General features: G+C 36.5%; 1 protein-coding gene across 1 annotated transcript in view; it reads left to right on the forward strand.

Moving 5' to 3' along the window:
- Positions 1-16,217, forward strand: part of HECTD2 (HECT domain E3 ubiquitin protein ligase 2) — a 42,068-nt gene that overhangs the window by 19,544 nt on the left and 6,307 nt on the right. Inside the window, exons 9-18 of the mRNA XM_087766899.1 lie at positions 436-584; positions 2,125-2,248; positions 4,580-4,676; positions 5,568-5,675; positions 7,524-7,656; positions 12,079-12,167; positions 13,277-13,435; positions 13,898-13,972; positions 14,918-15,005; positions 15,262-15,368. Coding sequence (XP_087623025.1) covers positions 436-584; positions 2,125-2,248; positions 4,580-4,676; positions 5,568-5,675; positions 7,524-7,656; positions 12,079-12,167; positions 13,277-13,435; positions 13,898-13,972; positions 14,918-15,005; positions 15,262-15,368 — 1,129 coding nt within the window. The remainder of the gene's footprint in view (positions 1-435; positions 585-2,124; positions 2,249-4,579; positions 4,677-5,567; positions 5,676-7,523; positions 7,657-12,078; positions 12,168-13,276; positions 13,436-13,897; positions 13,973-14,917; positions 15,006-15,261; positions 15,369-16,217) is intronic.

Here is a 16,217-nt window from a genome sequence, read left to right on the forward strand (position 1 = left end):
ATGTGTATTGTTGTGATATTATGGACATGGTGCAGCACATAATTTGAAATGTCCACTTGTCACAAATGTATGAAGTACTTTCCACTCTTTATTCAATAGGACTCAAAATAAAAAAATCAGAAATCCTCAGTATTCAGATTGTGGAGTGAAATAGCTAAGGATTTTTGTTTTCTTTTTGTTTACTAAGTCAAGAACAAGTAATGATTCTATTGCATTTTTTTAAATTACAGACATTAAAATGCGTAGTTAGGGGTGCACTGAAGAGCATTGCTGTGTGCCAATATTTAAAAGCATGCTTCTTCAAACATTATATTTGGAATTTTGTTTTTATGTATAGGACCAAAGCATGTTTTCAAAAAATAACATTGAAATCTGATAATATAAACTAGTGTGGACAGTGATCACATGAGAGTAACTGCAGTGTGTTTGTTTTAGGATTTCGCAGAGGAGGTTCAAGCAGCTGGTGGACAGGTTACTGCAATTTATTTCTTTACGCCTGTTTCCTGCAAAACCTGAAGAGTTTCCACCTATGGTGAAATGTACCTGGTGGATTCCATCAGCAACCAAAGTCCTGGCTTTATTTAGTAGGTATTTTTCTTGAACTGTGTATGCATATGTATGTGTATGTATATATTTGTACGTGTGTGTGTGTCTATATATAGGTATGGGGGGAGTAGTTTATACCTCTCCTCTTCTGGGGGAGACTGACAATGATGATGGCACAGTATGAACTACAATAAAATGCCAAAAAGTAATAAGCAACAAAAACTTGTTCTATTGGTAAGTCTTCGTACTTGCTTTCCAGTAGAGCGTAATTGCTATGCATAATTTTCCTGTAACAACAACGGAAGATTATTCAAACAAAAATCCACAGAAGTAACCGATGGTTAAGGTTTCCCTTAGATTTATAAAAGAAACAGTTTTAAAGGTGTAAATGCCAGAATTTCTTCTGTAACTGGCTTACCCCCACAGAAGTATTTAGCATCTAAGAGAAGTTAGGCAATGCATATGCTTCTTAAGTCCGAAAGTACAGCTTAAAAGTAAATCCCTGTCCAGTTCAACATAGAGCACAGCAAATTTGACCACTGCAAATGCAAACCTCCTCCACTTATCCCCAGTAGCTTAGTGATTAGAGCATTTACTATGGAAATGGGAGGCTTAAGGTCAGTCCCCTTTTCTTGAGGGGTAAAAACCCTTTCTCCTTTCTAGGAGAAAATCAAACCACCAAGTGAAAATTAAGATTGGAATGTGTATGTTTTCATTTTGATGTCAACTTAAAACTTTTACTTAAAAGCATTCTACGCAGTCCTGTCTGTCCAGAGCGACAGTTTAGACACATAAGCTCAACTGTATCTAAAACCAAGACGTGTTGTCTAGTCATCTATGAAAGAATTGCTAATTCCTTAATTCTGGGAAAAGGAATATTTAGTAATTCAAACGACACTACTTTCTGTCTGACTGATCAAAATTAAATTATGTTTAAGTGCAAATAGAGAAAACGTACTAGCTCTTTGACATTACGTGAATGTTACATTATGAGATAGGCAGCTTTAACGTGAATTGTTTTTCATCATTTGGTCAAGTACTTAATTTTTGTACTGGTGAGTCTAGATGGTATAATAGTTACCTGAGGAAACAGGCATATCTTTGCATACTATGTATTGTGCACCTCCCTTGCCATCCCTTTTGCAAACAGGCATCAAACTGAAACAGATAATTTTTAACTGGAAAGCATGTAGATGTTACATCCATAGCTACGTTTGAAATTAAATGAAGGTGTTTAAGAAATCCATCTATCAAACTGCTTTTTCATTGATTTCGGCAGAACATAGCATTCTTTATCCATGAAACCTTAACTTAGTGTGTGTCATTAAGTGGGCTAGAGTCAAATGGAGGTTCTCTTACCATAACTGGGCTGAACTAGGGATTTACTATTTTCTACAGCCATTAATATGATGTCATGTGGTGTTACGTTATTCTTGTAATTCTGTAGCTAAGACTGAGGCAAAGTTACTAGTAGCTGATTTGGCTTAAAGTTTCTGAGGTCACTGGTGCTCAGGATGCCTAGAAAACAGATGTGCCGAATCCAGGCAGTATTTTAAGAGTTTTGTGTTTTCTTTGTAGATGCTGCAAATAGTCTGATCAGTCCTCCTATTATTTCATATACGGATTTCTATAATTCTACACTTGATCATATTGATCTCATGGAAGAATATCATAACTGGCAATGTTATGGAAATTCTCACAGGTAAGAGGAATAACTGGTTGTTTCTTGTTACGTCGTATTTCAAAGCACCATATCTACACTATGTGTATCTATCTTATAGATAATGTATATATAGTGTGTGTATATATACGTACCCTTTATGTGTAGCCACATTAAATACTTTATTTTATTGGAAAACATAGTATAGCTACTACTTGCTATACTTGCTACTGCATGGATGCGAGGTTGACTGTAATAAATCTCATTCTGCCTTTGCAAACTGGAGAAAAGATGTAAAATACAGATAATATGAGTTTATTATTTATTGGTATAGACATCTAATTGTGTCTTACTACAAGCATATTTTAACCTCCAATACATTCATAGAAAATGGTGTTTGGTGCATACTTACCACTTAATGACGAAAATGTATCTAATTACCTGTATATATGTGGCTCTGATCATATTTGTTCCAGTGAAATCAATTGTACTATTTCTGTTACATGAAAATAAACACGCAAGTTAAATCTTTACACACTCAAAGCTTGCAAAGGTATTTCTCTTCTTGTGAGAGGCAGCTAGCAGTATGATTTAGAAACATCTAGAGAAACAGGCATTTCATCTTTCTGCTAAAGTTTAAAATCTTATTATCATTTTCTTAATAAAAATGTTATTTTGTATGGCTGTATTTTTCAGCATATCAGTATGTATCACTCAGTCTTTACAGCTTGAATCACAAGATCAATTAAAAGTTCCCCATATTTCAAGACTTTTCAGTAAGCTAATTTAAGACTTCAGCCACCCAAATGTAGCTTTTGCTTATTGCATCTGCAATTTTCCTTGCCTTTAGCAGCAGTTGAGGAAAACTTGGAGAGCATAATTTGCTCCATGAAAGCAGGTATTTTAGGCTAGGCTTCTGTCTGATACCTGACATTCTGCTTGGCAAGGAAGAAAAAAAAAACAACCCACAACAACAACAAAAAACCCCTACACCAGAACCCATGAGAAATGATAGCAACAAATGTACAGTAGGCTTTGCATAGTCTCAGTCAAAGCATTGGAATCTGGATACTGCTGAGCTTCAACTTTTTTTTTTTTTTTTCATTGGCGCCGTCTGTCTGTTTTGGCACCCACATCTAAACTTATAAAAGGGCTGTGAGATTTCTACCTGCTCCAGTTCTTTTCAGTTAGCTGGGACACTGGGAACTCAATATATATCAAAACAAAGTTTGCTTGATAAGTAATTTCTAGAGTAGCTGAAGTGCAGACTAGCTCTATTATTCTTAAAGTAAATTTAATTCTTTTACTTTGTTACAACCACACTTTCTTCCAATTTCACATCTTTTAACTCTCTGTTGTTCCACTTAAAAAAAACCAACCAAACAAACAAAAAACAACAACAACAAAGAATTGCAATCAAGACTATATTCTTAGAACTAAGAAGGCCATGTAGGAGCAAGTTCTGGTTTACCTTCCACATGAAATATTTTGAAGTACAGAATTCTTCAAAGTAAATCAACATTCCTCGGTAAAACGTTTTGGATTAGGATTTCCAGGAGACGAAGTGAGAATATTTTTCCTCCTTTTCCTTTCTTTCCTAAAGATATTGGAATCCAGAGCTTCTCACAGGCAGGATTCAGGGTGCACGTGTAGTCTGGATTGAAGATGCACACATGGAGTCTGAAGCTCTGGGTATTTCAATATAAACTTCTGCTAGGTGATGCATGAGCTAAATCAACAAAAAACTTACCAAAATAACTAGTAACAAAAAAACTTCTACCCTGATGATTTCTAAAGTTTTTCAAAATTATTTGTATTATTTGATTGCAGTGGAATGTTTCTGTGGTCTGATATTTTAGAAGTCCAAAACACTTGTAACCCCGGGTTAAATCTGAAGGACCTGTGGCAAATCAGTTCCTTTGAAAATCAATTCTGCAGCAAATAAGCCAAACCAGAAATATTTCTACTGTGTACCTAAGAATGCTTCACTGAGATAGCTGTTCTTCTAGCATTTAATAAGAAGATATTATCATTTTCTGTAATTCAGTGTAGCAATTATAATTTAGTACTTAAAGCAGATGATGACTGGTTTTATTAGGTCTATTGATAATGATAAGCAATAAAAAAGAGCTTTATTGAGGATAAGTATTATTACAATTTCTAGTAGTATTTGCAAATAACAATTTGTTCTACTGAATTGAGTATCTGTACATACAACACACAAAAACCAGCAGCTATTTGCAAATTACTGTCAGTGGAGGGAAGGTAGTTACTGAATGATAATGCAAAGATTCACTCCTGTATTCTTAAAAAGAAAATAATATGCTAGATGCTAAAAAGGAAATATTTTATCTTCTTTTCTCTTGTTGTTAGGTTTTCTTTCTGTCAATACCCATTTATTATTTCTATAGCGGCAAAAAAAGTTATTATTCAAAGGGACTCAGAACAACAGATGATAAGTATTGCACGGGTAAGTCATTTAGTGATAAATGTTTGTCTCCCATCCATTGGTATTTTATAAGCTCTTGTTAGACTCATATTGTATACAGCCTTTCATCACAACTTCTAGGATTTCAGACTACCCTGAAAAAGAACTTGAGCCATTTTACTATTACTAGTCTACTGACGTCCATGCTGGATTCTCTCAATATTTTTTGTTTTAATGTACTTAGTTTCAGGATGCTTATAACTACCAGTGTTGTGGAGAAAGAGTTACAGTAATTTTTATTTTTTTTTTCTTTTTTGAGAAACCAGCACAATGTGCTAGCATGTTAAATTAACAAGATAATTAAGGAAGAAAAATTCCATGAGAATTTTGGACTGTTTCCTATTTTATTCTGTGAAGATATGTTGTCATGGAAGACCAAGATGCAACTGTATGTTCACAAGTCACAGAAGAGGTACTGCTTCTGGGCGGCCTCTTTTGTTTTGAAAGAGGAGTTGTCTGCCTCCTTCAGTGGTAATTTTCTTCAGGTGCTAGGTGATACTGGTTCCCTCGGTGCTCAATGTGGCAGCACCACCACCTATCCATTCCTATCTTGCTGGATGTGTCTTGTGAATAGCTAAGTAAAGCACAAGCCAGTCTCTGGAATCTTATGGGTATGTTTTTAACTATTTGGGGAGTTTAAAAGGTTGCTGTACAATTGCTGCCTTCTTGTTAAACTTCCTGATAAGTTAGTTCAAATACGGTGTAAATGCTCTCTGCAGTAGAAGAGAAATTGCTCTCCGTCTCTTAGAAGATATTGAAGCAGCTAATGTCTTTAATGCAAGATACTAAGGACTTTTTACATTTAACAAGTGTGGCATGTTGTTTTTTAAACGAAGATACTGCATGTATGATGTTTCTTTTTCATTCAAATAGCAAAGCCTTGTGGATAAAGTCTCTCGCAGACAGAAACCTGACATGAATATGTTGTTCCTAAATGTGAAAGTGAGGAGGACGCACCTTGTTAGTGATTCACTTGATGAGGTAACAAAAAATGTAATTAGATGGTGTGTTCCTGCAGAATAGCTATTGCACTTAGATTTCAGTTTGATAAGTCATATTTAAATCTTTCTGTGCTAAGAGATTGGGAATATAACTGTATAATACTAAATAAAAAGAACTGAACGTTCTGAACTTTATTTTCCGTCCTCATACTGTTCCATGGCTAAACCCACAATAAATGTGCATGTTTGCATGCCACGCGGTGTGTATTTGTGTTTGCAATTTTTGTCTTAAGAATACAGTGCATAATTATCAGGTTATGTAGGACTTGGTTCCATGATAGGAGCATGAATAGTAAGTGACTAATAACTAATGAGTTTGTTCTATTCTAATTCTTGGAATATTTTTATTCTTTTCCTTCACTAACTTCTCTATCCTATAAGAATTATTTTAGGCTTTCTTTTCTTAAGTTCTTACCTTGGTTTTAACTAATTCCTCACATTCTTGAATGTAATTTTTCCTCTTTTAGACATGAAACAGATGTGTGCATTAAAGTAGGCAATTTTTCAGTATCCACTGAACCTTGCTAATTAACATTATTTAATGAAATCTAGTTCTCTACTCTTTCTCAACACTAAAAACAGCCTGATGGTATTGAAAAATAAGTCCAAGTGGTGAAAACAAGACCAAACAAATTCTGATTACTCATATTGAGAAAACATAAGTTTAAACTTTTTTTCCCTAGGTTAAAGGCTGTGTGTTTTGGCCTTCTCTCCTAAGACAGAAGAAAAATGAGTGGTAATACTGCTTTCTCTCAGGCATTGTAGGGTTTTTTTTACCACACTGAAATAACCAAGAGCAACTTCAAGAGTTCTGATAGCCAAAATATTCTCATATTTATTTCTGATATGTTCTTCTGCCCGTCTAAGGGATGAGTAAGAATGTATTATATTATCCATATTCTCGAAAGTGTGGGGAACGGAAGGTGGGGGAAAGATGTCTTATTTGTATTTCAAATTAAAAAAAATAATTTGCAAGGGAAAATCGCTTCAGCTAATAAATAGTTTGTGTCAAATAATAAACGTACCTACAGTTATAAAATTTGTGCAACAGGAATTTACTTGAGCAGCTAACGACATAGAAATTATTTTAGCACATGCATCTTCCTGACTGGTTTAAACACTTTCTCTGGAGCTGGCCAGTAATTAAGGTTTTAAAGAAAAATTGTATAGAGACTTGATCTGAAAGATCACTGCTAATTGTGAAAGGCTGTAATCTAATTCTTTGCAGGTCTTTTACATACCTGGATGAAATGCTGTCTCTTAGGACAAAGGAATGAAAAGAGCCTGTTACCATTGTCTAAAAAACAGTTTTACAAAACAGCCGATACTTGCTGGCAGGTATCTTATGCTGAACAGAACTGTGTCCAAATATTGAAAGTTTTAGCTACCTCCCTATTTCTAAATATCTCCAAAGGATATCTATTTTTTCTTAATCTACCATTTCTTCCTGGCAGAATGTCTTCTATGTAGGTAAAAAATTATATGAGTCCAAAATATTCCAGACAGACTCAATTCATTGTATCTAGTAGCTTATTAAAAGTCTGTTTTCATACCACCTAACTTCTTTTCAAGCCTAGAGAGTGGCACCATGTGCAAGGTAGTTGATGACGTCAAGTAGTCATGATCGTCTTGCTGCTGCAATTCAATCATCGTTTTAATATAGTTTTGACCATAATATAGTTTTGACCATATCATCAATAGGAGATGATGCAAATTACTAGTTAAAACAAAGCAAGAGCGGTAGAGACACAGATGTGTTCTCTATGGCTAGACGTAGTGATAATATGTTGAATTTCTTTTTAATTCTTCCCTACCTATTTTGCAATAGCTAGCAAGGAAGAGGGCAGATCTGAAAAAGAAGTTGAAAGTCACATTTGTAGGGGAAGCTGGTCTTGATATGGGTGGCCTGACAAAAGAATGGTTTCTTCTTCTGATTCGCCAGATTTTTCACCCAGATTATGGTGAGTCCTCATAAATGTTCTTAAGTACAATGTGAAAATCTGTTCATTTTAAATTATCAAAACAGTGATGGATAAGAATTCTTCATTAATCCAGTATTAAGCAGACCAGTTACTAATTGATATAAAAACAAACGCAGGCAAGTTAAAATTGTATATAGATGAGAAGAAGTTTTGGCATAGAGGAAGGTAGAAGAGAGTGGGAAGTACCTCAAGTGCTTTGAAGATCTTGGCTTTTCACAAGGAGGTTCAAGCATTGCTGAAAAACTGAGATTTTGCGTCAGTGGTATGGCAAAATTAGAGAGTAAGCAAATCTCTGATCAATGGAAAGATTTAGAATCAAAATTAGGATTCAGCTTTTTAAGACTTCAGTCATGCTAAACCTTGTTTCAGAAACCAGAGGCTCAATGTTCATGGTTTGTTAGTATCCCTAGGCCAGTGAGCATATTGGATACAAAGTAGGGGGATTTAAGACTGGAAGTAGATTTTCCTTGAAGCTCTTCCTCCTATATATCTGTGTTGTTACAGTGTTTCCATCTCTATTCAGAGACAGGATCTTGACTTACCTCTGGGCAGACAGCAGAAAGCCATCAACTATTTTATCGAGCAGGACAAGAATAATTTAAATCTGTTGTAACTCAAACGGAATCAGACCTTTAAAGGCTTGTTTCCATTTCTCTTCTGAGTAGAAAACTCTTTTATGAGTTTTCTATGAGTGTTAGTGAATTGCTAAACCTGCTAACAAGAATAAGCAAAAGCTATGCAAGCCATTGAAACACAGACACTTGTCTGCCCCTTGGAAATTTTCTAGAATTCACACAAGTATATGTTTGAATTTATATATTTGGATTTAAGAATAAGTTTCTTCCATTTAGCTTAATATGTTGTTTGATTGCAATTGGAATATGATATTCCTGTTCCAAAATAGGAAGAGGCATATGGGGGACTGGGAGGTACTGAAGGGTACTGAAGGACTTGGGGGTACTGATAGATGAAAAAGCTGGACATGAGCCAGCAATGTGCTCTTGCAGCCCAGAAAGCCAACCGTATCCTGGGCTGCATCAAAAGAAGTGTGGCCAGCAGTTCGAGGGAGGTGATTCTGCCCCTCTACTCCGCTCTGGTGAGACCCCACCTGGAGTGCTGCATCCAGCTCTGGGGTCCTCAGCATGGGAAAGACATGGACCTGTTGGACCGGGTCCAGAGGAGGGCCACAAAAATGATCAGAGGGATGGAGCACCTCTCTTATGAGGAAAGGCTGAAAGAGCTGGGGTTGTTCAGCCTGGAGAAGAGAAGGCTGCGGGAAGACCTTATTGCAGCCTTCCAGTACTTAAAGGGGGCTTATAGGAAAGATGGGGACAGACTTTTTAGCAGGGCCAGTAGCAATAGGACAAGGGGTAATGGTTTTAACCTAAAAGAGGGTAGATTCAGACTGGATATAAGGAAGAAATTTTTTACAGTGAGGGTGGTGAAACACTGGAACGGGTTGCCCAGAGAGGTGGTAGATGCCCTGTCTTTGGAAACATTCAAGGCGAGGCTGGATGGGGCTCTGAGCAACCTGATCTAGTTGTAGGTGTCCCTGCCAATTGCAAGGGGAATGGACTAGATGACCTTTAAAGGCCCCTTCCATCCCAAAGCATTCTATGATTCTGTGATATAGCAGTCTCTGAAGTTGGTGGTTTAGCAAGTATTCAAGTGGAGATAAGGCCAAATGTATTTATTTGTCACCTGTCATCCTTGTCTCTTCCTTCTCATGCTTCATTTTCTGTTTTTACACTGCCCTCAGCTGTCTTCATACTGCTAGTTTAGGGCGTTTTCCTGGTTTTTGTAAGTAGCTACAGTTGGATGCCGTTAACTGTGCTCAGTTCTGGCAAACTGCGGGCTCTGTCCTCACATTTATCAATGGTTTCCATTTGCACTGATAGTTGCACTGATTGTGTCTGCAAGTTCTAGCGCTATTTCTGTGATTAGTATAGGTAAAGGTTAGTTCTTACTTGAATCTTTGTCATTGTATATTCTGTTTGGGGTATCTGTGTGTGCTCCGAGATCCCCTCAGGAGAGAAAGGTCCTTCAGTCAGGTGCAGAGACAGTACAGGCAGATGTGAGACTGAATGAAATAGCCTGCCTCTGCTGTTACCAGGACCTGTGAGCCCATAATGATATTTGCAGGCCCAAGAGGAAAAGAAAGGAAGATTTTTTTTTTTTTTTTTTTTTAAGTAAATACGAGATTGGAAGACATGAACATTCATTAACAAGCAGTTGAATCTACTTGTTTTATATTGCTGAAGAGGGATCTGGGTGGGTTTTTCTCCCCACTCTTAATATTTCTCAAATGAGTCAGCTTGCCTCAGCTGTGCACGGGTACATTACTGATGTTATAATGGGTTGAAGCGTTCCCAGGCTGGCTCTTAAACTAGAAACACTGATTTCCAGGGACTTCAGAATAACATCTGATAGTCGTTGGTAGAATGCAAGAGCTTGTCTGTCTTTACCTGGAAGTGTTCAAGTCCCTTAAATGCATGGTCCTCTGTTGTTTATAGGACTCCTTCTAAAGGTCCAGAGTTTTAATTCATAAATATGGCATCAAATCTGCTGAGATCATTATTTGCCTATAGCCCTTTTTCTAGTAAAAAGAGGTCTGCATGGAGAGATGACATTTGGTGATAACAACCTTAATAGGAAACAATTTATCCTGGAGAAAGTGTTCTGTAATTTTGACAGTTCTTTTAGTAAAAATGTGTTGTCAGCAGAGCTTGGTAACTGATGAGTTTGGAAACATTTGAGAGTAATTTTTTTTTCACCAGCTCTGGCAGGCTTCCTCACTTTACAGTGTAAATTCTTCCATTGATATGACCATCAGCCAAGTGTGGGAGGAGTTCAGAAACATTCTCATCCCTTGGAAAGGGACTGTATACTCTGCTGTCTTTAATGTTTAAGTTGCAAATAATGTATGTCAGAAGCTTGGAAGGAAAAACATAGGAAAACATCACTGTGATTACCCTTTCCAGGTTAGCTGATCCTGCAGATTTAACACCTGAAATTAAGGAACTGCCAATTAGCTCAGTTTTCTGCCCTCCTATGTGAGTTATGATGCTTTCTTCATCTTGGTGCAGATAATTAATAAATGGGATTTGAAACCTCTTTTATTCCAGCATCCCTGCCATCTTTCAGTATGTGAACCTTGCTCTGCCTTACATGCAACTGTTTTGTTGCTTCTGGTAAAGGCGCTGTCTAAAGCTTTTGTGATGAGCACCTTTTTGAAGATCAAGTTAAGATTGTTCAGGAGAGTAGGGGGGGGAAATATGAAGGCAGAGTTTTACCTATAAATTTTCATAAAAACTAGATGTCCCTGAGACATCAGTTGGATTTTTATTCTTTTTTTAATCCAAAGGAGTTTATTTTTTCATTTAAATATTATTTTTCCCCAGCTTTGTCTTCAAACAGAAATGCGGTGAGCTACTGCATACAAGATGTCCTTAGAACTATTCAGTGCTTTGGTTTGTACACTAACTGTAGAAACAATAATAAACCATCAGCCCATTCAATCCCAACAAATTAAAACCAGTCATTGTGTTTTATTCAATTTACTTCTGCATCACTGAAGTTAATTTCACTGTTAGTACACACTTAACTAGAGTGTGTCTTGCTTCTCTGAGCAGTACTTCCTAGGCATCTTAAAGCTATTATGCGGTTTCATTACGTGGATTTTTACTTTCTATCACTCTTTAAAACGGAATGATCCATATCTGACGCAAGTAGCAGTCAAGCTAGTCTATAGTCATGATTTCAGTAGGATCTAGCTTGTCATTTAGACCAGTGAGGGGCTTTTTTAGGGTATTTGTGGTTTGGAGTTTTTTTAACTTCTCTGATATAATTTTTTGACAGAAAATATGAAACATACCCCTTTGCTGCTAGTGCGTGTATAAGATAAACCTTTTACAGCTTTCTATTCTAAGAAAGTAAAGCTTATGGTATTTATATCATGGGATTCATGCCAGCCTTTTTAAAGATTGTTATCTGCTGTTGACCCAGGAAGGGAGAAAGAAATGGGTTTACATTGCAGCAGGGAAGTTTTTGGTTAGACAATTAACATTTCTGGCTGTAGAGATGATGAAGTAAAATGCAGAAACAGATTGCACAGAGACAGTGCAGAATACCCACGACTGGAGGCACTGAAGAACACGTTGCATCAGCACCCAACAGGGCTGGTGGGCTTGGGCCTGCTTCGGGCTTGGCACCAAAGTGGTGGTCCCTGCCCAAGCACCAGCAGGCTCCTGCTGTGGGTGGGAAGATGGGGCTGAGAACAAATGGGGAGCTACGGCCACTCCTAGGAGCACTTTTGAGTGTGCATATGTGAGAAAGATGAAGTTTTGTATGACTTCTTATTGAAGGTCAGGCTTTGTAAAGGCTGCCATTCCTGTTCTGCAGGCATGTTCACCTACCACAAGGACTCGCACTGCCATTGGTTCAGCAGCTTTAAGTGTGATAACTATTCTGAATTCCGATTGGTTGGAGCTGTATCCTTTTATGTCCGCTAGACGGTGCTAAATGAACAGCCATTAAATGAGTTGGTACGGGGATGAAATAAGGCATCGATTAAAGCTCGCTCAGCTGTTGTATATACAAGTGTGTTCCATTTTAAATGTATAAAAAGAACGTCATTCAAGAAAGTGAACTAAAAATAGGAAGAAAATGGTCATATGTGGGTACATGGTACATTTTAGAGTCAGAAAATACTAGAATTAAGATTAAACATAACAACTTTTTTGTGTATAAGTTGTAATTTTTTATGTACTTACACCTCTGAGTTTCATTCAGTAAGCATAAATGAGCCTGTGTGCATTAATATCGTGTTTAAGTCCCAGTTGATCAGTATGTGGCCTTTTTTTTTTTTTTTAAACTGAATGGAAACCACATGCTATTTTGAGCGTAAGTTTATTTCCTAGATTTTCTGTTGTGCTCATTTATGAAGTCCTCACACAAATGATTAATGATAATATACGCTTATAACTCCACTAAGATGAGATGATGATGTCCCCATTTTACTGATTGCAGTTGGACCACATGATCATTGTAGGTCTCTTCCAACTGAACTATTCTATTCCAGTGAGAAGCTGAATCGTGAACTGGATTCTTCTGATTTTTGGTATAATTTCAAATTTGTTGCACAAGATACACTTAAATGTGCTAGCTGATGAGCTGTAGTGCCAATGCAGGTTTGTCTTTATGCCTTTAGATCTATTTAAAAGAAAAATTGCTAAATTGAGCTCTCTAGAATTTTTGGTTTAAAAATATATATATCTACAGTTCTCTTTAAAAACTTTTTTCATAACAATACTCTGGAACAATTTATTCTAGAAATGCTTCTATAGAACATTATGTTGAAGATTCTCAAGTGTTCTGTCAATGTGCATCATTTGACCATTTTAACTACTACTTAATTGTAACACAAAACTGCATTTAAAATTGTTAGTCCAAAAAAATTATATAATTTCCATTTCTTCTGTTTGTTTAGCATGTATTGGAGTATGCTGAGTAAAATCTTAAAATATTTTTTCCAAGTTACTTAACATATTAACTATAATAAGGATGTGTGGGGTTTGCCCTTAACATTTGACATATATAGCTTATGGGACTTGCTGTATATAATAGCATCACCTTGGATATTCGTTTCCCACCTTGCTGTTACAAGAAATTATTGAGTCCTCCCATTGTTCCTTGCGATCATAATACACTTGTAGGCATTTGTGACGTCACATTAGATGACCTGTTTCAGATTATGCCTGTAAGTATTATGTTTTTTAAGAGGCTAGATTACTGATTTAAAACCTGGTTTATTTATATTTAATGCTTGAATTACAAACTGTTCGAAAACAGCCTTTCTTTAGCACAGGCTGATAAAGTCTCCTGCTCTTCTGTTGAAAACAGAAATTATTCATGTTTTCTAGCATAGCAGAATTTTCGTTGATCTACTTGAAGTTAGAATACCAAAATCTGGTATGAGCATTCTAGACACATTTTCTGTAGTAAAAAGAAAAACTTAACAGTTTACGCTGAAATAAAAATAAATATATATATACACACACACACATATTAATTAAGCAGTGAGTTTTTCTTTGTGTACGCATTTTGAATATACAGTGTTTTCCAAGATACTTTCTGTATAAAGTAATGATTCTGGCACGAACTTGCAAAGTACATCGCTTAGTTTTGTAGATTTACTAAAGAGTTTTTACTCATGTTGTAGGAACTCGCCCATGGACTAAGTGAACTTTTATCCTATGAAGGCAACGTCGAAGAGGATTTTTACTCAACCTTTCAGGTCATTAAATACACAATTATAAGTGATTCTCACATTTGTTGAGTAATTTTTACCAATGTTTCTGCAATGGAGTGGCCTACTACTGTCTGATTGCTGATTGTTTGGAATATAACTGCATGAGCATTAAAGCTTGCTTCAAGAACCAGTCTAGTCCTGGGGCCTTGGGGCATACAGAGGCCGGCTCCATTACGGGGCTTTAAGCTGTTGTCCCCTGGCACTGTAGGTGGATCCAAGTCCTGACTGCCAACTGCTGGTGCATTTCCAGCTCTTTGCATGCTCTGACACCATCACCTTTCAATCGGTGACCTGGTTTGTGGAATTCATCTGGCTGCAAAATGATCCCTTCTCTGTCTAACCCAGATGGCAGTCAAAGCGTACTCTGGTTATTTTATACGCTTTGTTCAGGAAATGTCACTTGAACAATAGCTTGTTCAAGTTACGATAGTTTTGCCTGACCTGTATATCTAACTGCTACTTCAGTCAAGAAAGCCTTTTCCATTGATTCATTGTCTTAGAACACATACTAGTTAGTAAAATTTCATGCCGGTTTATGGATGTATATTGGACTAGTATTGACCTTTTCTTCCTCAGCTTTGAATTACATTATTGTCAGACCATATGAGAATTTTTGTAAAGCGGGTAGTTTTGAGTTCCTAGGTGAGCTACAGTGGAGTAAATTCCTTCTTAATTGTATTTGATGCTCCTAAATTGTTCTTCTGTATGAAAAACTCTGTGGCTCCAGACCCTGCCAGTCAGTTTGATATGCCACTGTGTAACAGGGTCAATTTTTCTACTTTGAATACCAATTTCTTGAGCAATTTGTTGAAAATTGTAGTATTTAACTTTTAAAAACCCCACAACCCTCAATAATAAATACGAGCTTTGTAATTTGTGAGTATATGAATGTATTTTCCAGTACTGACCTTGCCTCCTCTCTTTCTCCAGGTTTTTCAGGAAGAATTTGGTGTTATAAAATCTTACAACTTAAAGCCAAATGGAGATAAAATTCCAGTCACAAATCAGAACAGGAGAGGTACTTCAGTACATATTAACTACACATATTTGGCAGATTTAAGTTTGTCCTTTTTTTCCTTCTTATAAGCCTAGGTTTTCTTTGACAAAGTGTGAACATGAAATTACTGTAATCCTTTCTGGTATGCCTACCAATTTAATAGTATCTAAAATGAAATGCATTAATTTTTCTTAATTCAGTACAATTTGAGAGAGCACAACAAATGATTGTTTAAAATTATTATGACGTAACAAAATAAAATGTTTTTGGTTTTTAGAATACATCCAGCTCTATGTTGATTTTCTTCTCAACAAATCAATCTACAAACAATTTGCAGCTTTCTATTACGGATTTCATAGTGTCTGTGCTTCATATGCATTACTGGTAAGAATAAAATGAAACATGACTCTTCACTTCTGTTTCAAATATGTGACAATGACTTACCTAGATTAAATTACACTGGATGATTTTAGGATTCATGAATAATCTTGATTAATCAATGTAGTTGATTAATCCAACATAAGCAGAAGAAATTAAGCAGGTAATCAACTGTTCTCTGTCGTGTTCCATTGAAATCAGATAAATAAAGCTCCACAAGTTAGGTTTATCAGTATGCGTTCACAGACACAGGCTCTCCTGTGAATGTTTACAAGGATTCTCTGTCTTCCCTACAGTTATGAGCAGCAGAGCAACTATGTCTATGTGCTCATGAGTGACTGAAAACACCTATTACTTTTTGCAGGAAGAACACTCAGTGAGGTTGAGGTTAAACATTCTTCTGTATTCAGTCCTGTTTGGCTGTTGGAATGCCTTTTGTAATTTACACCATCCGTTGTGCAGTAAGAAGAGAAAGAAGAGGCAATTACAATTTGCATGAGATTTTCTTCATTCCTGTGAAATTAGCCAAGTATGACACGCTTGCAGCAAAGCGAGATGTGGCTAACCGCAGGGAAGGTTCTGGAAGGAGAATGAAAATCCATTGAAATGCCATGCCATACTTTCATGCAACTTAACGATGTTGTAGTAAATGAATAAGTAGGTTCTGCAGGTGTAAGTTTAGCGGTTGTTAAACATGGTTTATTGTTATGTGTATTTGCTTTGCACAGCACTGTGTACAACTAAGAGTCAAGTTCTGTCAGCCACTGCTACTCATCAACCTACACTGGGACTTTTCAGTGTAAAAGAAATGGAAGTTGTAACCAAAATTGAGATCAAGACCCTCCCTCTGAATTC

This window comes from Nipponia nippon, unplaced genomic scaffold (genome assembly GCF_047370975.1).
Source record: "Nipponia nippon isolate SJK-2023a ecotype South Korea unplaced genomic scaffold, ASM4737097v1 scaffold_3, whole genome shotgun sequence".
NCBI classification, from domain to species: Eukaryota; Metazoa; Chordata; class Aves; order Pelecaniformes; family Threskiornithidae; genus Nipponia; species Nipponia nippon.